The sequence below is a fragment of the Diabrotica undecimpunctata genome, chromosome 3, assembly GCF_040954645.1.
Source record: "Diabrotica undecimpunctata isolate CICGRU chromosome 3, icDiaUnde3, whole genome shotgun sequence".
Lineage (NCBI taxonomy): Eukaryota > Metazoa > Arthropoda > Insecta > Coleoptera > Chrysomelidae > Diabrotica > Diabrotica undecimpunctata.
Window position 1 is genome coordinate 33,828,940 of NC_092805.1, and position 23,435 is coordinate 33,852,374.

General features: G+C 32.1%; 1 protein-coding gene across 8 annotated transcripts in view; it reads right to left on the reverse strand.

Moving 5' to 3' along the window:
• Positions 1 to 7,649: 7,649 nt before the first annotated feature.
• Positions 7,650 to 23,435, reverse strand: part of LOC140436664 (uncharacterized) — a 604,390-nt gene continuing 588,604 nt past the window's right edge. For 5 of the 8 annotated variants that reach the window (XM_072525674.1, XM_072525672.1, XM_072525675.1 and 2 more), the window contains 2 exons: positions 16,831 to 16,965; positions 7,650 to 10,403 (listed from right to left, as the gene is read on the reverse strand). In XM_072525674.1, the coding sequence (XP_072381775.1) occupies positions 8,942 to 10,403; positions 16,831 to 16,958 (1,590 nt within the window). In that variant the 5' untranslated portion in view covers positions 16,959 to 16,965 and the 3' untranslated portion in view covers positions 7,650 to 8,941. Of the gene's footprint in view, positions 10,404 to 16,830; positions 16,966 to 19,025; positions 19,254 to 22,915; positions 23,184 to 23,435 lie in introns of those variants that run through there. The other 3 variants (XM_072525671.1, XM_072525677.1, XM_072525678.1) reach the window with 3 other exon arrangements.

Sequence of the window (23,435 nt, forward strand, 5' to 3'; positions counted from 1 at the left end):
AGTACATTTTGATTTGATTTTACAAATAACAAGGTTTCAAAACTCTAATTATTGTTGATTTATCGTCATAACAATCAATAAATGTCAGATTTCCATGGCACACTTGGAGAAAATAGAGGTATACCTATTAGAACTTTATCATTACTACCAGCATCAATTATTACTTCATAATTTTCAAATCAAAATATTCCGAAAACGGTACACAGTATCAAGTTTTACCAAGAGTACCTTTTTCGTGTAAAATTGAATGATGTTTAAGTTTACTTGAAATTTTGATTAATAATTATACTCTTAAAAAAGTTATATTGACTAATACTTAGTACGATCCGTGTAACTAGCGCCCTCTATGAGAATCAGATATCAAAACAAATTCATGGGATGTATTAGCTTCCAAAACATATTCGTATAAAATTTCATTACAATGTTGCCAGCAGTTTCGGCAAAATCGTAAAAAATGCGTAATTTTTTTTTTCTTCAACGCCCTATATCTTGAAAACGGATGGCGTTACAAAAATTTTTTACTAAGCAAACCCCAATTATTTTTCAGTTTTTTACCTACCCTAGAGACGGGGTTACCTTTTTTTGAAACACCCTGTATAGCATATGTGACTGACTGTATAACTAATGGTCTAAGCCTAAGCAATAAAAAAATGTGTGTAATCAAATTTACAGCTGGTACTTTATGACAAGTGTGCCATCATAATGAAACAATATCTTTCTTAGCAGCCGTTTGTCGGTGAGAACTTTTTGCTGTACTCTCATAATAATATTGTTTCAATTACATTGTTATTTATTATTTTATTGGTGTTTTATGAAATAGCATTTTACCATTAAGCCTTTTTTGATTATTTTTTTTATTAATCTACCTTATGCGGATCTACTTCTTTGACTTTGATAAAGTATTTTGGTGATATTATTTAGGAAATGGGTGATTTTCTAGAAATTCTCTGTTGTTAGCTAGTCCCAAATTGCATTGTCATCTTTGCCGTGTTATTTCGAATATTCGACATATATCGAATATACCTTTGGAAGCTTTAATCCTCAATCAGAAATTTAGTAAAGTATAAGTTGGTGTTTTTATAAGATAAACTGAACTGGATTTTGTCCGATTTGACAGGAGCACTCCTTCATATACGTTTATTACACATTTATAGGTTATACATTTTTTACTCGTTTTATATTGATTTGTCCATTCCTTCAAAATTTTATTCCTGATTTTTTGTCGGACCTGTTTTTAATCCCCTCTGCCTGTTTTATGTAGACGTAATATTATCAGTTTATTTATACCTGAAACAGTTGTGTATGCACAAATTAATTTCAAGATTGATTTTCTCTGTATTGGATTTAGGTTTGTTTTGTATTTACTTTTTGATATAATTTCTTCTCACACTAATGCGTGTGATATGATGCGTGAAGTGTGTTACACTCACTAGCACCCTGATAATCTGAAACTTTTGCCGTTACCATTACTATATTTAGTGCTTGGGATTTCCTTTAAATTTTCTTTTTCCTTGTATATAGGTACGCTTCAAATGTAATTTCCCACTTCAAGTGGTAGCTACAAAAAGTGCCATCTAGAAACATTCGCTCTCCGCTTCGTGTATGAGTTTGCATCAGTCGGAGTGTCTGAACACGTAGGGATACAGAAATACCGTTATAACATTATATTAATACTGATTCATACACAGAAGGTTTAACGAATTGTGCTCCATTCCCCATATATTTGGCGTTTCAATTCATAAAAGCAACAGCGATAGCGATAACTTTTGCTGACATCTGTAAATCTTTCGTAATTTTATATACACTTTTTATCAAGAATAAACAGATTCTCGACATTTAGGGCTACATATCTTCTTCTATTTGTCTTTATTAATAATCCATTTAATCGCATGTATTTACTTAGAAATAACCACAGCGAACACGGGAAAAGAAGAAAAAGAGATAAACAAAAGACTAATACAGCAATACTACTGAAAGCAAAAAATGTGTCAAGAACAACTAAACTGCGATTATAGGAGACAGTAATCAGACTCACAGTGATGTATGTCCGCGAAACATGGATAATGAGCCAGCAGGTAGGAAAGAAAGTAGAAATCTGGGAAAGAAAGGTGCTCAGAAAGGTCTTCGGAAGAATAAAGACGGCAGAAAGTATTTGGAAAAGACGAACAACTAAAGAAATAATGGGGATGTATAAAAAACCAATAATTACGGCAAAAATACGAGCCCAAACAGCTAGATGGCTAAGTCACATTATACGAATGCCAGAAAACCGACATGTTAAAACAATACTAAACTAGCGAAAAATGAAAAAAAAAAGAAGAGGACGTCCAAAGAAGAAATGGTTGAAAGCAGTAAAGCGTTCTCAGAAATAGGCGTGAGAGATTTGAGCGAGAAAGCACGGAATCGAAAAAAATGGAGGGAAATAACCAAGCTTTTGGAAGCCAGGGGCTTCCCTTGCCAGGGGCAAATTATGGTCCCTACTCGTTATTTATCATTTTTGAAATTTTAGGTAACAATTAATTTAATTTTTAAATAATCGCTCAATTTGGATTTGATCGAGGACTATAATTTATATAGATATTAGATTATTGGTGTCAGTATAGCAAGCAAGCCATTTTAGTAAACCCAGTCAATGAGACATGTTCACTCCTAAGAATTATGTTCGGGTGTAATAATTCATTGGAGCGAGGTGTATTAACTCGAGTTAAACAGACCATCCCTTTGCCACTATGGCACTCTGATGCACGATAGGATCACTTTTTTTTGGTAGGTTGTCTTTGTGAGGGTCCTATTGATGTTAAATGATCCTTACCCCTTGGGTCCTACACAGCGCAGCGATTTGCAGTGTTTATCGACTTTTAGAGCTACGAACTATCCTCTGAAGGCTTATTTGTTTTTCTCTCTGGAGTTTTTTTTCTGGAGATTTTGTTTGTTTGATTACTTATTTTGATTTTCTCTCCTTTAATTTATTCCACTATTTGCTGTTTAGGCGTCTTGTGTTTTCTGTGTAAAGCGTCATATCTCATGATCTCTTGCAGTATGGGACTAGGGTGGTTTTCCAGTTCTGCGAATTTAATCCTGGCTCTCTTTCATTATTTCCGTCATCCTGACCTGTTGTAGATCTCTGTATATGAAGCGTTCTGCTACATATATGGGAATGTTGACGGCTTCTATTAAGCAGCTGTTTTAAACTGCTTGAATCCTCTTCTTTGTAGTTTTACAGGCGTGTTCCCATGCGAGAGATGCGTATGTAAGTATCTGCAGAATTATACTGTTTATTAATCTCATCTTGGTTTCCATCCTTAGTTTACTTTTTCTGCCTGTGAGTCCTCTAATGGATGCTTTAGCCATGTTGGCTTTTTGCACTGTAGCATCTACGTTCTTTTTAAATGGCAGTCCTTTATCCATAATGACTCCCAGGTATTTAACCTCGCTTTTCCACTCAATGGGATTGTTCTGTACAGTAAGTTGTTTCTATGGTTGCTGGTGTTTCTTTTTGAATAGCACCGCTTTTGCTGCAAACCGCTGCAAACGCGGTTTGCAGGTTGTTTACTGCTATGTATACATTTCGGTGCTTGACCGCTATTGCAGTGTCGTCTGCATAAAGACTTAGTAGTGATCCTGGTGTTATGGGAACGTCTGCGGTAAATATTGAGTACAGTAGGGGTGACAGAACCACTCCCTATGGCACTACAGCCTCCAGGGTTCCGAGTTCGGACAGGACTTGAAATCATGATGACGTTAGCTTCTTTTCATCTGCTTGGAAATTTTCTGTATCTTAACATTGCATTAACTATGTTAAATAAGAATACTATCGCTCTAGCCGGTAGGTATTTTAGGGCTCTGTTTGTTATTTGGCCCAGTCCTGGGCTTTCTTAGGTTAACTATTCTTCATTAGTTCATTTATATCCTCCGGTGATGTTAGAGAGATAATGTCGTTGGGGTCTTCAGGTCTTTCTCTCTGTTCCTCGACTTCTTCGATGAGGTATAGGTGTCAGTACAAGCCCCTTTTTTAATACTAATGGGTAAACATTTTTTTATTAGTTTATTACAGTAAATTAGTATGAGTTTATTTTATTGACTATTTTTTTACTTTATATAGGTAAGCACGTTAATAATAGTAATTTTAATTTGAGTAATTACTTAATATAGTTTAACTATTTTGAGTCCTTTATAAATCTCTGGTTACGATTTATTGGCGCTCATCTTTGTAGTTTAGCTATATTTAGTATTTTTTGGCTTTTTTGGTCAACCTGTTATCTATCGGTTATCTATCTAGTATTCACATTCATAATTACTCCAATGACGCGCCCGAGAATGAGCAACGAGGCCTTCATAATGTTTCTTGGTACGATCAGCTTATTACCACCTAACATCACTTTTCTGTCCACCTTGCGATTTTTTATACTTACGGCATTAGAGATTCTAGCTCGAATTTTTTGGGAACTAGAAGGCTGAATACATGTCGTATTTGCATATTAAAAAAATTTTTTCATTTTTTCTGTTGACCATTAAAGTCTTTTCTTATTATCTTTCATGGAACTATTTTTTCAGAACTTAATGCTTAATGCACGACCTGCCCAATAAAAGCAGAAAGATTCTATGCGGTGACTTGAATATTAATTACGCTGTTGCTTGTGCTACCCAATTATCCTTGGTCAATATATTCGAATCGTATGGATTCACAATGCACGTTAATTCTCCTACAAGAATTACTAAAACAACATCTACCATATTTGATTATATTGTCTCACCCCTTGATGTACGTTCTAAAATTATTAATGCAGAACTCTCTGACCATGAGCAATATAATACACCAAGCAATATAATATACCAAGTTTTTAACACCAACACTTTTAACAAACAATTCTCGAAAACAAAACGTTCAGGTAGGATTTTTTCTGCTCAGATCTTTCATAAATTTCAAAATTTGTGCTTGACTTCTGTGCGGCAGTTTCCCTCTGTGGATGTAGACTATAATTTCAGTGATTTTTTAGATAAGCTTGTCTGTATTTTCAATAAGGCATTTCCTTTAATTGAAGAATTGGAGAAAATGCTTAGAGCAACAGAAATGGACTTCTGGCGCCGCTCGGCGGGAATCTCCAGACGCGACAGAATAACAAACGAGAGAGTCCGAGAAATCATGGGGGTTACACATAATATTGTTGATGACATCAAAACGACACAACTCAGATGGTACGGACACGTAAGGAGAATGCAGGAGAATAGAATACCAAGACAAATTCTTGAATGGCAACCAAGAGGTAGGCGAAGACCAGGAAGGCCTAGAAGAAGTTGGAGAGAAGGAGTTGATAAAGAAATCAGAGAAAGAGAACTGGAGGACGATCTATGGAACGATAGAATGAGATGGAGATTGGAAATCGGAAGACGTCGAAGAACGTTGTAGACCGAAATTATATTATATATATTTCCTTTAATTACAATTAAGTCAAAACATCACAAGAATATGCATTCACTACTGGACATCAAGAAATTAATTACCAAAGTCTTTGTCACTGAATATATGTCCAAGTACAGAGGAATCGTCCGGGAAGCTCTAAAACTGTTGCAAGGGCAAAAGCTTGGTCCATAATAAACAATCTTCGAAATAAAACTAACACAGCTCAAACATTTTCTCTTCCAAACCCTGAAAATCTAAATCAATACTTCGTTAATGTGAGTAAAAATATAACATCAGCTATTTAGCCACAACATCTCCCTATCTCCCCAATTCAAAAAAGGTTTGGAATTCATTCTTTATAAGACTAATTGATAAATCTGAACTAATCTAAACAATCAGTAGTATCAAAAGCAAATCTTCCTGTAGTACTGATGGACTATAGATAAAAATTTTATTAAATCTCTCAAATAATGTGTTGGAAGTCCTGGTCTCACTAATTAACTTTGAAAAAGACATATTTCCAGAGTTCCTAAAGACAGCCATTATTATTCCTCTTCATAAGGGTGGTGAAAAATCTAATGTCTGCAACTATAGACCTATTGCCTTACTACCGGTCCTATCCAAAATTATTTAGAGACTTATAAAATCCCGATTTATGTCCTTCCTCATTGTAAACAACATTTTATCACAAAGTCAGTTCGGCTTTTTACCTAATAAATGTATTAGCGATGCTGTTTTTTCTGTACTAAATGGGGTCTATCAAGAACCAAACAATAATCTTTATAATGCCACTGTTTTTGTGACTATGCCAAAACTTTTGATTGTGTAAATCACATTTTGATAAAAAAAAAACTAAATTTGTACAGAATTCGAGGTATTTGTTTGAATTGGTTCCAATCTTTCTTGAGGAATAGGAAACAACTAGTTAGAGCAAATGATACTGTCACAAAAGCATTGTATGTGGAGTACCACAAGGTTCAGTACTGGGTTCTCTACTTTTCCTTATCTTTATAAATGACATCACTAGCTTAAAAATCGATGGAAAATTTTTTCTTTTTGTTAATGGTACCAGTATTACTTGGACGGAACTCTAATATTGCAACTCTTCCTGCAATTATAACTTCTGATCTACTTAAAATAATAACCTGGTCTGACTCTAATTTACTCTCTTTTAACGTGGATAAGACAGTAGCATTATCCTATAAACGAGCTCTTCAATCCTTGCTTCTTAATAACAGCCAGATCAGTATCGTTGATTAAATGATCCCTTCATATTGATATTTTTTTGGCCTCGGCAGAATAACACATTGCAGAAGCTATTTTAAAAATCACGGGATTTTAACTCTTCCCTCTCTATATATTCTAGAAACTGTTTGCTTAATTCATAAACACCTACATGTTTTTTTCAGCAAGACCTAATCATAACTACTCCACCAGAAATTCAAGCTTTGATGTGTATTTACCGATCCCGTCCACTGAGTTAGTAGTAAAAAAATCTATATTATATTCGACAAAAAAATTATACAACCATCTCCCTTTGCAACTTAAATCTAAAACTTCTTTCTTTAAGTTCTGTAAGTTGACAAAAGCCTATCTATCTGAAAAGCCATATTATTCAGTGGAAGAGTTTCTTAACGAAAAAAATTACAGTATGTTTAGGTACAAGCAACAAAGTATTTTTATATATATTTGGGTATCACCGGCAGCAGCTTAAACTTATTCGTAAACTAGTTCGTAAGGTTTTATTATGTAATTTGCAATTTAGTAGAATTTTGCAATGGATTGTATCTTTTATTATGTTTTATTTTTTCAGATATCGACGATTTATGTAATTTTAGTAAATTTTAATTGTTATTGTTATTTTTTTGACTTTTTGTAAGCTTTGTCCATAAAATTGTACAATTTTCATTGAAAATTAAGCATATTTCTATTTTATTCTATTCTATTATCTTATGCTGATTAAATGCGTTAAAAATTATATCCGGTTTGGCTTTTACTACTATAGTCTGATCTTATAGTCTGTACTTGTAGTCTGATCTATGTTTTGTCACTTCTATGACGAAATATCACGTAATGGTAACCCAAATCCGGTAAGACAACAAATCTAGTATTTTTCTTCGTTATCTGTAAGTTCTATGGCCTTTAAATATTTGCTGCAATAACGATATTTTTCTAGAACGGGCAATAAAACGATTTAGAATTCCCACCATAAAACAGTAAGTAAACGTGGATTAAAAAAACTCAAGAATAATTTAAAAACATCATTTATTTTGTCATTAAAGCTGTAAATCTTATACAATACATTCAATAAATAAATCTACATAAATATATACAAGGTCTTTAAAAAATATAGTCAAAAAGGTAACCATATCAACTAATCAATGTGATTTCACTAACGTCTTTTAATATAAAATACTCATTTATAATAACTTAATGGGAAATTTTCAGTCTAACAAAAATACAACAGTTACAAAAAAACTGTTACCAAGTAAACAATACAAGACTCATCATAAAATTTTTAACAAATCTTAGAAAAGTCAACAAAAATGATTTTATTAATAGTAGTCAGTCAATTTCTGCTTCTTATTGCACCAAAAACGTGAAATACCAGTATGTTAAAAAAGACTCATCAAGCGGGTAGCTGCCCTTTCTAACAAAAAACTTTGTTTCAAATACGTGTCGAAAGATCTCTTCAAATTTGCAGTAATTTTTGAAATTTCTAGAAATTTTAGAAAATATACCCTTTGCCTATGGAAAGTTCAAATATAAAAAATCTTGTACATTATTTTACGACAACAAAAGATCTGAACATAATAAAAGTCGAAGAACGAAAAATACAAACGGAGGATTCTGATTATATAAATTATTAGCAAACATTTAAGTATGGCAATGATATTTTTTTTAAATAATTAGAATTATTACGATTATGTCTGTTTTGAACTTTGTAATTAATGTTTTCATAGTAATGAAGATGATATTACAGTTTTATTTTACACTCTTCAAATACATTGTAACTACATATGGGACTTGATAATGTTTGCCATCAATCCGGATATTATGAAATAAACGCACAATCATTGTATAATATTAATACATAAGTAATTCTCAATCCTATCAGAAAACTAATTATCCCTTAACAGGAAAATACAATAATATTGTGATTAAATGGTAAGGGCGTTGGAACATAAATTGTGATTTGGTTAATGCATCGAGAATCCTTAATTAATCAAGGTGAATTTTTCACTACCACATTTAAAACAAATTTTTATGTTAATTTCAATGTACTCTAATGACACTCAAAAATCGAAATGCAATTTATAACAATAATGTTGTTATTCGTTTAGAAAATAGAAGAAAAATACTTCTGTAAATATCTAAAAATATCGCTTTGACCGTTAGTTGGTAATGACTTTTCTAATAATAAAAATTAAGTTAGGTATTTGTCATTGATGTGTATGCAAATGAGTCTGTTTTTATACTGTTATTCTGTTATAAAGTTTTTTGTGCGGTAAGAAGTCAACTATTCTAATCGAGAAAACATTATTCTTCCGTAGACATTTGTGTGCTAGCACTAGAAAATGAACCTCTAGCCTCTCCGCTTATACAACTGTCCGGTACAGTGATAAAATTACATTTCTTGTAACTGGGCCAGTTGGAAGTGTTACAGACTCTTTTAAGAATGCTTTTGCGTTCATTCTCGGGTTTACAAGTTACGACTACTTCTGGTATCACACGGTTGTTTTCTAAACTAATATTATCATTTTTGTCATTTTCTAGAGTCTCTGGAATATACTCGAAACTGTAGTTCTTAACAGTTGACTGTCGTCTAGGTCTGTCTACTATATCTAAGTTTTGATTTTGCTTTGAGAGATTAAACATCTTACAAATCTCCCTTTTTACTCGTTTATTTCTGTAACCGAACAAAAAGGGAGAAATGATATTAGAAAATACTAGAAGTATTAAAGATAAATAGTTAAATATCTGATTGGTATTAACCTCTATACATTTGGAACACAGAACAAGTGTTATACCATAAGGAACATAACATACTAGTACGAGAAATATTACAATGATACTTATTTTGGCAGCTCTAGTTTCTTCTCTATATCTAAACACAGAAGCGTTTGAAATCTTATGTTTTAAATTACTGATGAAGCTACTAGAACTACGATCACTGGGCGTCCTGCTGACTTTCTTGTCCTTCACTTCCTCCACTATGAAACCTTTTTCGTTATCTAACGTGGAAAAGTTCGGAGCAGAGTGCACTTTTGGCAACACTTCTTTAAGTCTATCTTGACTAGATTCTTTCACTTGAACTGGAATAGTGCAGTCGATCTGCGGATTTAGAGGAGCAGAAGCAGATCTTCGCATCCGTTCACTGTTCTGGTGTGCAGCTGTGTATATGCACACGTAAATTATACATATGGCGACAAATGGTGCTAATATCACAAGAAAAAAATAAGTAAAAGCGTAGAAAGTGTTCAAAATTCGCACACTGTCACTAGGTTGAGGTCTGTTTTTGCAAAAGTGCCACACACTGCTATCACTGTACGTTAGAGAGCTCAAAATGGCACAAAATAGAGCTACAAACCAACTGATACCGATGAAGATACTGGACCGCCATCTATTGATGTAGAAGTGATACCTCAATGAGTGTATGACACCGAAGTACTGGTTGATGCCAATAAGGAGAATACTGAAGATAGAAGCAGTGCAGATGAAACTCGTGGTACTCTGCGCGAAGTAGCACAACGCGTTGGTTCCACTGTGGTCCATCGGTAGCACTTTCTCGGAAACAATATCAGTCGCACTGATGAGCTCAATCGTGTCTGAAGTCGGATCACTCTTGAACTCTTCCGTAATGATGACTTTGTCGAATTCCCTGATGGTTTTGTTGACATTTTTCGGCTGGATCGACGAGTATGTCTCTTGGTCCACCAACAGCAAAGGAATGAGCAGAATGCTGGACAGCAGATTAGTTACTAATAAGTTGATAATAAACCTGAAACAAAGAGAAATTCGTTAGTATATGTTGAACAAGAATTTCTTGATACATTTATTTAATTTATTTAGCGTATGGGTATATCACGGTTAAGTTTTGTGTATAAACAAAGAGGACGATACATTAAAAACACTTAATAATAATTATTTTTCACTCTAGGATCGGGTAATTCTCCACCAGATGATTAAGCGTTTGTCTTGCAGTACTGCAATCGCCATTTGGAGAAGGTATTTTTCTCCACCTGAAAAGTGAATAGGAGCACCTGCTACAGTTTGTTCTTATTCTGAAGTGTGGTTGCTGAGGAACCTCATATGGTACCGCATAACTTGTTCCGCATGTTCTTTAAAGGTTGGCTAAAGTTCTATCCAGTGTCACGCGAGATATTTTGGATGTTTATTGTGGCTGAGGAATAGGCCTTTAAAGTGGATTTGATATAAAAATGATTTCTCTCTCTGGTACCGTCCCTTCTGATGGAATACTGGAAGCATTCTTGCGTTTTTAGCCAATAATGTAAGGTGGCTGATTGGCTAGATTAGCGCAGTAAAATTGATGAAATTTTTGTTGAAATATTTAGAATTAATTAAAATATGAAAATAAACAAGATAATAGATGTACTGTTCCCAGAATTGCTCTTTTTTGTAGCGATAAGATCAAAGAGAATGATGATAACACCAAGAAATTGAAACTTGTATACTAAAGTCCTTTTCTTGCGCTGTATATGTATCTATTATTTACCCAAAAACCCCAAAAATTATAATCAAAAGGAGCTAATTTCTTTGTTCCTAATTTATCACTCAAATGTTTTCAGCACGTGTATCGAGCATTGTTTTAGATTAATTTCTTTGAGATCAAACGGTAAAGATAATGATAATACTGCTCATATGAACATTTATATGCTATAGGTTAACATATATAATGAATAATTAATTGGTTAATTATTCATATTAGCGAACATTACATTAGAACGTGGTGAACGGGAGTTTAAACAAAGAAAAATGTTTAATACATACGAAGCGGCATAAAATTAAAATCGCCTTGATTTTTAATGAAAAGTATATTTTATAGTAAGTATATTTTAAAAGTAATACATGTTGAATATGTCATTTTCGTCATTAGAAGACATAAAAATGTTGATGTTATTCGGAAATCGTTCTCAAAACACAAATTATTTAGTTTCTTTATCTGTCTCATTTTTATTGACAATTTAGATATATATTATATATATATATATATATATATATATATATATATATATATATATATATATATATATATATTTAAAGTAGATGACATAGTATATTGGAGATTTCATTCGATAAAATTAACTTGTAACCTAAAAACCACAAAAAAAAAGTTATGATACGTGGTACTTGGTAATGTGTCATTTGGTCTTAAGTTTACTTTAATTTTATTATTAACATTGGGAATCAGATTCTATGTACATTTTTCCTAAGAATTTGCTATGCAGTTGGTTTCATTTAACATAAACAGAGCAGCTTCTTTGATTTTTCTCTTGTAACGATTTGTACCCTTCAGGAGACACTCAAATTAAGTTAAAATCTACTTCAAGCGTAAAAATAAACGTATTTTCAACTGAAATTGTGGTTATTTAAAGATGATATTGATTCGCCGACCAATTTAATAACGCAATAAGTATGAATAAAAAACTATATTTATTGCCTTTCAACCCGAGTAAGAAAATAAAATATTAATGCACACACACTATGAATCACTTTATTATTTTATTTTTAACATTATTTTTCACACTTAACAAACACTACCAAACGTCCTGCATTAATTTGCCTTTTAAAATATTGAAATCAGTGACTTTTTCGTAAATAAGAGGACAGTTGTAAATCCTTTGACCCCTTCATGTAACCGTAAGTAAAGTTAGTTGACTCTGAACCGGGTAATTGAATGTTGGTGCATATCAATGTTGTTATTCGATAGGAATTGGTTGTTGGCTGATATTTATGGGCAATGTTTATGGGGAACAGCGAAATCATTTAAATAATTACAATGTATGTGGTCGAATTGAGTAATAACTATAACGTGAGGTTTGTGTATACATCCGTTAAAAATTAATAATGTTTGGAGATTTGTCATGAATATTTTGTTAAACAATGTAACTGTATTATAACCCATGAATTACAGGTGGTCTGATAAAAATTTGTAGTAAAAACTGAATTATTACATTTTAATTCAATTACAACAATCTTCGTTAAAGTTATAGTATTTATTTTTACATTATTATGTAATAATTTTGAAGCAGTCGCCATTTTTAGTTTAACTACAACTAAAACATAATACAGGACACATTTTCTCTATCTTATCTACATTACAGATATTTTTGTGTATTATACAAACTAAAAAGTCTAACTTATGACGACAGAAATGGATTATCTGAGATGAAGCTGCGGTAGATCGAAACTGGAGAGAGTTAGAAACGAACAAATAAGAAACGAAATGAAAATGGAGCGAAATATCAATGATGACATAGAAAGAAAACAATTAATCTGGTTCGGCATGTTAAAAGCATGCCAAGAGTACAGATGGCCTAGAAGAGTACTGAAATGGATCCCTCCTTAAAGAAGAAAGAGAGGACGACCACGGAGAAGTTGGCGCAATGATATTGATGAAGCAATGGCGGCAAGAGACTTAGAAGAGGCAACTGCATATGACAGGAAAAGATGGAAATTGGGGGCGGAGAAGCGGCAACAGCCGTAATCAATCCGTTATTAAAAAAACAAACTAAAAAATAATAAATATTCTTGAAATTCAATAAAGACTATAAGAGGATACAAAATATTATAGAATGCTTAGACAAACAAATTCGATTCAGGAACGATTTCAGAAAATGGATACAGGATTATAGTTAGGTGACTATTTCACTAGAATATTTTTAACTGATAAAACGTCATAGCAACGCCACGTTTCCTACTGACAAAACTACTTCCTGCCCGTGATTTCTTAGCAACAAAATTATGGCAGATCCGTCACGAAGGTGTCTGGTAATTGTATCGTTGTCAGTAATCACAAACGTCATTGAGGCGTAATCAATTTTGGACAGATACAATGGCGCACCCAGGGGGGGTTTGGAAGTTAAACCCCCCCCCCCCAGGCACTATTCCGACACTGTTACTCACAAATTTTAAGAACTCAAAATAATGGAGGTAGCCTAAAAAAAATTTCGGTGCCCAACCGAAACCCTTCCAGAGGAAAATTCTAGGTGCGCTACTGGACAGATATAATAAATCCAGACAAAAAATCAAGATCTGGATGCCAGTCCGGTGAAGAAATCAAAAAATTGGTTTCGGAAAATGTCTCATTGGACACGCAGAGGTCCAGAAGCTCTATTTGGACCCAATTTTCGGAGTTCCTACTACTAGCAAAAATTCTCGAGGATTATGCCTTTAACATGAAAAAAGGCAATGACGAAGACTATAAAGTGTCGTCTGTAAAGTCAATGTGGAATACTACAGCAAAAATGGTACAAGAAAAATATTTTACGGAGTACCGCATAAAAATCGACCCTCTCACTGATATATCTTTCAAATGTGCAAGATTGGCCAGATATACCAAGCGGAGGCAGCTTCAAAGTGTTTAAGAAAAAAGAAAACTCAGTTCAAAAGGATTATCCGTCGAAGAACTATTAAAAATCATCCAAAGCTACGACGAGGAAATCTCCGATGGAGCACAAAAAAAGTTTTTTCACCTTTGCTCATTTGAACTTGCTTGGAGAGGCAATGAGGCTGTAAACGGCAAGATTCACTTTTTCCAGAAGGAATTTGATGTTATGGGAGAATTTACGGGCCAAATTGAATACAACAGCATTTTTGAAATTATTGGAAAAAAAGGGGACCAAAGATTTTATCAGACAAACTCTTTTTTACCGTTCACTCCAACTGGAAGGATGGATCTTGGTTCAAAAACTGTCCACTTGGAATCAACACCGTATCTACGTGGACAAATATGTCAGCTGAAAAAATTGGAATAGACACAAAAAGACATAAAATAACAAACCATTCTCATCGATCTTTAGCTGTGTCAGCCTTGTTCAAGCTTTGATCGAAAATCTCAGAACAACAAATGAAGCTGCTGAACCTTCGAGTTCCCAAATGCTACAGGTCAATAATACACAAAATCATGCTTTGTTAGAAAAGAATCGGCAAACTACTACAGCTTATAATAATTGTACATTTAATATTGTTAACGAATAAAGATGTTTCGTTGATATGAGTCATTAATTGTCACGTAAAATAGTCTTAAGAGAAAATTATTTACCGGCAAAATTTTCTTCTGGTTTTATTCAAGTTTGTTGCCTTCTGGCAATTTTTGCTTATGAAATTTTGACAAAATCTGTCAAAATTTAATTCGAAAAAATTGCCAGACAACAAATCAGGTAGATCTACAAATCAGGAGAGCCGCAAGACTAGAGTTGAAGATCTAAACCAGGATAAGTACTTGACAAATGTTACCTATGTACACAAAATGATTTACTAATTAATAGCACTCTTTAAGCTTATAAACATATACAATAAGTCCGTAGAATTTCGTTTAAATTAACAAATACAACTTTTAAAGCCAAACAAAAAAAATGTTCTAGGACCCTTAGGAGCCAAGACAGCCTTTTTTTAAATTACTGTTACGTTAATTAATTAACATTAAGGGTCAAATTAACCAATATTAACAAAAAAAAATTGTTTGTTTAGGAGTGTTGTAAATAAAGAGGACTTTGCGTTTCGACTAGAGACTAGAGTAGACTAAAGGAGTGGGAGTAACCGACCGAAGAGCCAGCCGCACTCTTCACAAAATCCAACACAGTTTCAAAATAGAGCACTGGGGGTAAAATGACGTATCTCGGGCCATACTGGACCAAATTTCTTTGCTATTTCTTTTTTTAAACTGGGCATTTATCGTATTTTTATTGCAAAATTATCCAAAACAAAGCAGATAATAACTGCGGGATGCACATATCTGTTTTTAAATCCCCTTTTTATTATTGTTATTAGAGTTTAAATTCATTATAATCTAATTGATGTACTTTTTATTGTTGTAGGTAATCCTAAACTTAAAAGGTGCCCTTTTATTACAAGGAAACATATTTTCTATAACTTCCTGTGTTGTAAAGCATGCCAAAATGATTTTAGTTTACATATTAATACCATTTTAATGAGCAATAATCAACTTCAATTGTTTTAAACAAATTTGTAACATTTCCTTAAAACTAATTTACGTCATTTTTTATACCACATAAGTACATTATATTAAATTACTTTTGGGAACACTATAATAATTTAAAAAAAAATTGATAAGGAGAAATGTAGTGTGATTAAATGTGGTCTTGATTGTAAGCAAATAAAAACAGTGGTAACATAACAATCTAATAAATTTCAAATTGTCTATAATTAACATAGAGTAATTATAAAAATTGTAAAATAGTTAGATTGACAAAGCTTGTGAAACAATTTTAACTGTTTTTATGTACATACAACTTATTTATAGAAAAGGGATTTCCCAATGTTTCAAACGAATACATTTTAAAAATATGTTATTTAACATCTGATAGAAAAAAAGGTCACATAATAAAGATGTTTATGTTTAAAACATTTCCAATGTGGTTTATACGTAACGCAATATATGTACATTATTACACAAAACGATAGGTATTCATGTTCTTCTTCTTAAGGTACCGTCTTCACTTCTTCATTTGTTATTTTTGGCCCGTTATCTCCTTTTTTTGTTGTTGTTTTCCCCACCCTTCCGCCTCGAGAGAATTCTCGTTTATTTTCTTCATCCATCCGCATTATGTGCCCATTGACTTCTATTGGTATGTTACCGTATCTGCTTCTGTAATTCTTGGTTGATATTCTTATATCTTCCTCCTATGTTAAATTAAACATTAACCTCTTCTTTTCAAAAATTAACCACGACAGTGTGAAATCTTTATTGTTCACTTCATTAAATTCTTTTCATATTACCTTATCCCTTTTTGTCTATTGTTTGTCCCATTCCCTATTTCTATCTCTAAACTATTCATATACGTCATGTATATATTTCTTGACTGCTCCAAGTAAATAATCAACTCAGCTAAATTTTTTCGACCTTCTCTCCAGTGTCAACATTTTCCAGACCTTGCCAATTTGTTTAAATCGCAGTTAATTGAATGAATTCATTAGTATAATACGAATTTGACTATTTCTTTTTCAATTCTTTTCATTTTTTATGTTTTCTATGTACCTCTGTTGGAGGGGTTCGTTCTTTAGATCGTGGTCACTAATTATGTGAACTGAGTATCGGTTTTTGTTAAAGTTGCTATTATAATTATTTAGTTTAATACATCGTATCGTTTTAAACAATTTATTATTTATTATTTTACTTACGATCAAGTTATAGGTATTTTATAATAATATAAGAGAATAATTACCTATTAGGAACAGTCCGGAGACCCCTTCTACGACAAAATATGAACAGAAGAAAGAAGTTCGCTGTAACGGCAATGACGGAGGACGTTACAAGCCCAATTGTTATGAGCCAGTGGTAATCGGAATCCATTTATTGCCTGTAACAAAAGAATCACTTGATTAGTTTCATACAAAGATGATTATTAGTAGGTATATGTTGGTTGGGAAAGCGTTGATATCATTCCTTGAAACAACTACTCTAAACAGGGAAAAAAAATAACGGAGAAAAGTAGAATACATATATTATCCAAAGATTTGTTTATCTACGAGAGTACGGCACTTGATATTACTTTATTGAGTTTAAGGAAAGAGTAAAATTGTACTCCGAGACATCAGAATATAGTTATGTAATTTAAAGGTAGTGCTATAATGGCACAGATAATGATTTAAATTGAATAAAAAAGATTTAATAACCCCCTTGGCCCTACGCTCCAATATAGATAAAAATTAATAAAAATACAATAAATGATAAAAAAATGCAAATGAACGAAGAAAAAAATCACATTACTTAAGTGTTATTCTAAATTTGAACTTTAAGATAAAAAAAAATACATATAAATATTACGAAAAAGAAATAAATTGATATCAAAAAGAAAAAGAAGAAATGGTGAAATTATAATGAAACTACAGAAATATTAACTAATTCCAATTTTTTTTGTAAACTCAATATTTTATTATTTTTTATCGATTATGAAGACTTTTCTTCTAGTAGGATTTATGAATGTCAGGTGAATAACTAAATATATAAATATATCGAAGTTGTGGTCAAAAAGCTAATTACAAAATAACGGAACTAGAAATTCTGGATTTGGTATATATACATTATACACGTGATTCTGATAACGATTCCTAGAAGAAAATTGGATCTGGGGTTTTCCGTCTATTGGTCAATCGGTAAATTCAAGACGGTTGGATGTGGTTATTCACTGGAGGTCTTTATCATTAAAAACAAATTGACATTCTTTGCAGTAATATACCGTTTTCCTTGTTTATGACAACAATGTGTTTCTTGTAATCTTGTGAATCATTTATGATATTTACCCGGAGTAATGCGATATTACTGTTTGTTTGCAGGTGTTTTAACACCTTTATCGCCATTAAGGTTTTCGTTTTTAATATAAAACTTACAGAATGTGGTTTATTGATTAAACAGTAGAACTATATAAACAGCTGTAAAGGCATTGCCAGGGTTACCTGGCAATTTGTTCTTTTCGGTTAAGGCGCCCCTTTTTTTCAAAGTTTGTTTGAATAGGTTTTCAAGCATTTTTCAGTAACACCACAACACTATAAATATCAACATCTCCACAACGTAGGAAATACATAGTAGCTGAGTACTTGATTAGTGAAATGTATTTCTAGATTACGACAGCATAAAACTTTCGTTTAGAGTGCATCTCAGGAACCTTATTTTACACTCATTCTAATTCGACTCCTTTTTATGTTTATGTTTATTGTCAATGTTTTATTTATGTTTTTATAGTAAAAGGAGGTAGAACGCAAGGCTGTCGTGGGCCTCTTTTAATACTAATTGAATCAGTTAGAATTGATATGTAGGTAGATAACTGGACGAGAGCAGCCAAGGAAAGGGATGCTTTGAGGCGGATGCTGGGAGTACAGGGCCGTACTTAAGCTGCAGCGCCATAGAAGTAAATTGAGTTTAATTTCGTCAAAGGTCTTCTCATAATATATGAAACAGAAGTCTACATCGCAGTTTACATCTCGTTTCAAAACCATTCTTGAAACCAAATCTTGTTTCGCCCATGTGTTCCAATAACTTTCCACAGCTTCAGTTATGTATTATTCAAAGAAGTAGCTTTACCATATGATTCATGAGATGGATAGTCCTGTATTCCTTATAATTGTTTGATAATGGAAAAGATATTGAGCTTTTGTTGCCGACCTTTATTATCAAAAATGTTGCTAAACCTAAAAGGCATAACAGCTCTTGTATACCATTATCGAAACAGTATAAAAATATAAAGGAAGGAAGTAGGAAAAGGCATTAACATAAAAAAATTTTAAAAGAAGAATGGTTTGTACAATATCCATCCAACGATCTAAATTAGTAGGTACTAAACTTTTCAATAAAAGCAAAATAGAAGAAAGAAATTATTAACGAAGAATTACAACAAAAACTAAAAAAACCTTAGTAACTTACTTAAAACTTTGTAGCATTCACTTGGGTTACACACTAACACAAAACAAAATACTACAGTAATAATCGAAATCCATTGCTAATGTCTACACTTCAACAACTTTGGATAAAATACTTTTTTTGGAACGTTTCTACAATCGATATGTCATCATCAGAACTAACTGCCGCACCACGAGATATTGTTTTTATATAAAGTGAATACGTCGGCCCATGCGCAATCTGTCTATTGGTCGGAACGCGTCTGGATACTTAGACATAACGTTTCAAAAGAGCTCTAGACGAGTCATTCATACCAAGTACACGTTTACTTATTGCGCAGTGCTCAGGAGTATGCGCAGTTTATCATCTCAGAAAGAGTTTTTCGTACCAATATTCACGAATAGTTTTTCTATTTTCTACTTCTTAAATCAAAATGAAATGGTAAGGACAACTAACGTTGGAAATTTACAACACAAAAATTAGAACTGCCACCCTCATTACAAGAGGCTAGAAATATATTTTTTTTAATTTTACAAATAAAAGGCAGATATCGAGCACAGCTTTTTTATTAAATCTTGCTCAAGTACTTTCGCTCTCAAGTACGTGTTTCCAAGTGAGAGAAAAGTAATAAAGTTCGAAAAAACTCAAAATTGTTAAAAAATTTATATAACGTTTTATACTTACTTCGTCAAAAATTGTTGGCTATCCAGCTCATTAATGAAAGTTATAAACATTTAAATACATTCTTCTTCTACAATACTTCTAGTGTTAGTTTTTGTGTATTTATATGTTGATAACATTCATTGATATGCTGGATAGCTAACAATTTTTGACGAAGTAAGTCTAAACGTTATATAAATTTTTATCAACCATCAACTTAGGAGTTATTTCGAAGTTTGTTACTTTTCTCTCACTTGAAAAAATTTCTTGGTTTATTTCAGGTGCCCCTAAAGATGCTCTGACAGCGAAAGTATTTGGGTAAGATTTAATAAAAACCCGGTGCTCGATATCTGCCTTTTATTTGTAAAATTTATATATTCGAGCATTCAACCATATATTATTTTAAATAATTTTCAAAAAAGATAATAAAAAAAAAGATGTAGCAACATTATGTATCAAATGAAAATCGTTAAGATCATGTGAAAACACGTTTGTCACAGTCTGTGATTATAAAAATGCATCGTCGCCGAATTATTATACTTCAACCAAAAACTCCTTGCAACTAGCAAAAAAACTGATAACAAAATCGTATTTATAGCAAGTTTCTATATACCAGTAAATATCATGATTATGCTATAAAAATAGCATAACATTAGAAACGCCAATTAAACGATATACACCAATTATCGGTCACAAAAAATCATACGATTATTACAAATACGATTGGAAAAAACCACGATAACCTTCTGTCCTTTGTTTCAGATAATACCATCTTTATTATACGTTTTATACAAGATAGGTAAGTTTTTTAACATTATTAACATTTGAGGGTAAGGATATCTATAGTTTGAACCTGTTTTTCAAAATAAATTATTAAGCAAGAAAGTAACAAAATTTTTATCGGAAATATTATTAAACAATATTTCTTAATACTGTAAATGTAAACCAATACTAGGCTTAGTAGTCGTCGGGAAAAATTCTCGATGAATTAATATTGAAAGCAAATTATTCTTAGAACTGGTAACCGGTAACCTAACCATCTCACAATCCCGACCTTGATCTTTTTGTTTTTTTATTAGGTGGAGTTGAAAGACAACTAGTTCTATAATTAATATATATATATATATATATATATATATATATATATATATATATATATATATATATATATATATATATATATATATATATATATATATATGTATATATATATATTAATATATATAGAAAATATGCATAAAATGCTAAATTTCATTATCTTAATTTTCTCTTTCTCGTAACAGTTTTTATAATGTTCTGCAATGCAATATTAATGTCTTATGCACAAAAAACTTATTTTATTACCGAGAAAATAAGACAATAAAATACATTGAAGAGAATAATGCATCCAATATATTCGCTATCAAGTTTTGACAGAAAAGATTAACCTAATAAAGGGAGGAAACTTCATAGAAATGACAACACTAGAACTGTAATTGAGCTAAAACATCCCAGAAGGGCCCAAAGAATATAGAATTGCTTTTCGATAAAATAGTGATTTCATGGAATGGAAAAGGACAGTTGAAATAGATCGAATTCATGTAGAAAAATAGTTACTAATGGAACTAAGAAACGCCATAAGTATTTACACAGGATTAAACTGTTGTTTGTGTACATTTGAAAGTTAAATGCTACAGAATATTGAAAAAGGCTTCCAATTAACGGAAAAGTTAATGTGGCATATATTAACATGAAATTAGAACGAATTATATGTTTTGTAAAAGGGAAGATTAAAACATTATTTGCCAAGAAAATAATGACCAAAGTACAAAGCTCCTTTAAATGGGATTCAAATATTGAGACTCAACAAAAATTAGATGTGAGATTTCAATCATATTGGATTGTCCGTGTAAGGCTTTCACGATACGTGAAACAACCACAAACCACCAGACACGACGTCGCTGTTGGTATGTATTTCTGATTTCACATATTGATTCCTACCCAGATAAAGCAAACCCTTCATCTCAACCGATCGTCGTATGACTTTGGTTACTTTGATACGATTTGTATCATATTTTAAATTGGGTCGTGAATTAAGGAGAATCACATACATATTCCCAATGGGGGAAAAATAATAATTATGAAAACTATGAGGCGGTAATGACATTCAAATCAAAATTGAAAATAGAAAACTACAATATAAAAAAATATTACCCATCATAATTTGAACATAAAAAAGGTTGGGGAAGAGATTAAAAAAGAAAAAATCTAATTATAAAGACAAATAACAATGAATATTCAAGGTTACAAAAGACAAAAGAAACATATCTTTAGAGAAGAGAAAATTTAGTGTATTAAAATTGGGGATTCCGAAGGAAAGGAAAAAAATTACACAATATAAATGCCAAGGGCACGGATAGTCACAAATAATGTAGCACGAAATATTGCTTGTATTCACGTTGATTTTAGAATAAGTTACAGTGGTTTTGGCTCACTGTAAGATTAATAAAAAACGTAATTTTTAAAATAGCTTGGCTCTGATTTTTTATTTTTTGCCAACTGTTAAGTTTGTATTATTCAAAGGAAATGTTTTAAACAATTGTGTTAATAGTTAAAAATAGTTAACACAAGTAGGACATATTTTAAAAAACAATTAAAATTTTTGAACATTTTATACGACTAATTAAAACTACTGATACATTTCTAATTAGTTAAAACATTCTGATAATTTACTAGGAATTTAACTACCCAGACGAAAGTCTATTTAAAGTATTTGGATCATCAAAAAATTCCTTTAAACACTACACAAAATTACAAAAAAGATGATATTCAAATATTGCTTTGAACTAACAACTTTAAAATATGATACAGAAGACAACGACACAACTGCTATTGCTATTATAGATTCGAAGGAAAACATGGTAAATGTATCATGTTAAATATGAAAAGATCAAGAATAATTTTTTGGAGTTTTGGACGAAGTGAAGAATGTAAACTCAATTTTCGCAAGTGTCTGAGTTGGTAGTGTCGATATCAGGAAGAGACAAAGAAAAATACAAAACAGTACAACATAGTTAAAAAATTGAATGATTAGTCTAACCTAAAGATGTGCAGTTGACTGGATGAGAAAATTATAATCTTGAAAATGGGTGAAAATTTTTGATAGCTCTATTTTTGGTACATATTTTGCCATTGAAAGTGAATTCGTTTAAATATTAATGTTAGTAGTGACAATTTAAAAATGAAATAAATATATAAAAAATATGAAGACTTACATATCAATTTGTCAATATTATTCTTTGACTTTACTGGCAATTTAAATCCACGAACAAAAAGTTCAACACCAATTTCAAAAAGTAACACATTTATGACACCAAAAACTAATTTTTCTGGGAAGACTCGAACGTCTTTTTGAAAATTCGAACCCAAACTGCGACCGCCACAAACTTCACTATAGCGTGCGATGTACGAGACTGCGCTCACTGTTCGCAATGCGATGCGCACTCCTCGACTACAAGCTTGAAACTAATCAAATCACAAACGCGTCTGTGAAAAAATACATAATAGTCGGGCTATTATCTTTGCGGCAGGTACAAAGGCCGGCAGCAGCGTTGTGTTTAATGAAATGATCGAGGGAAACTTTGATTTTCGGATGGGTGGCTGATGCATGTTTGTTTTTTTGGAGAAATGCATCGAGTGCGATGAAGGACGGCGTTGAAGTTATGATTTATGTGTGAACTTGAACTCCGGAATGAGAGCAACGTTGTTGTTCCTATTATTCGCTTATATATGTAT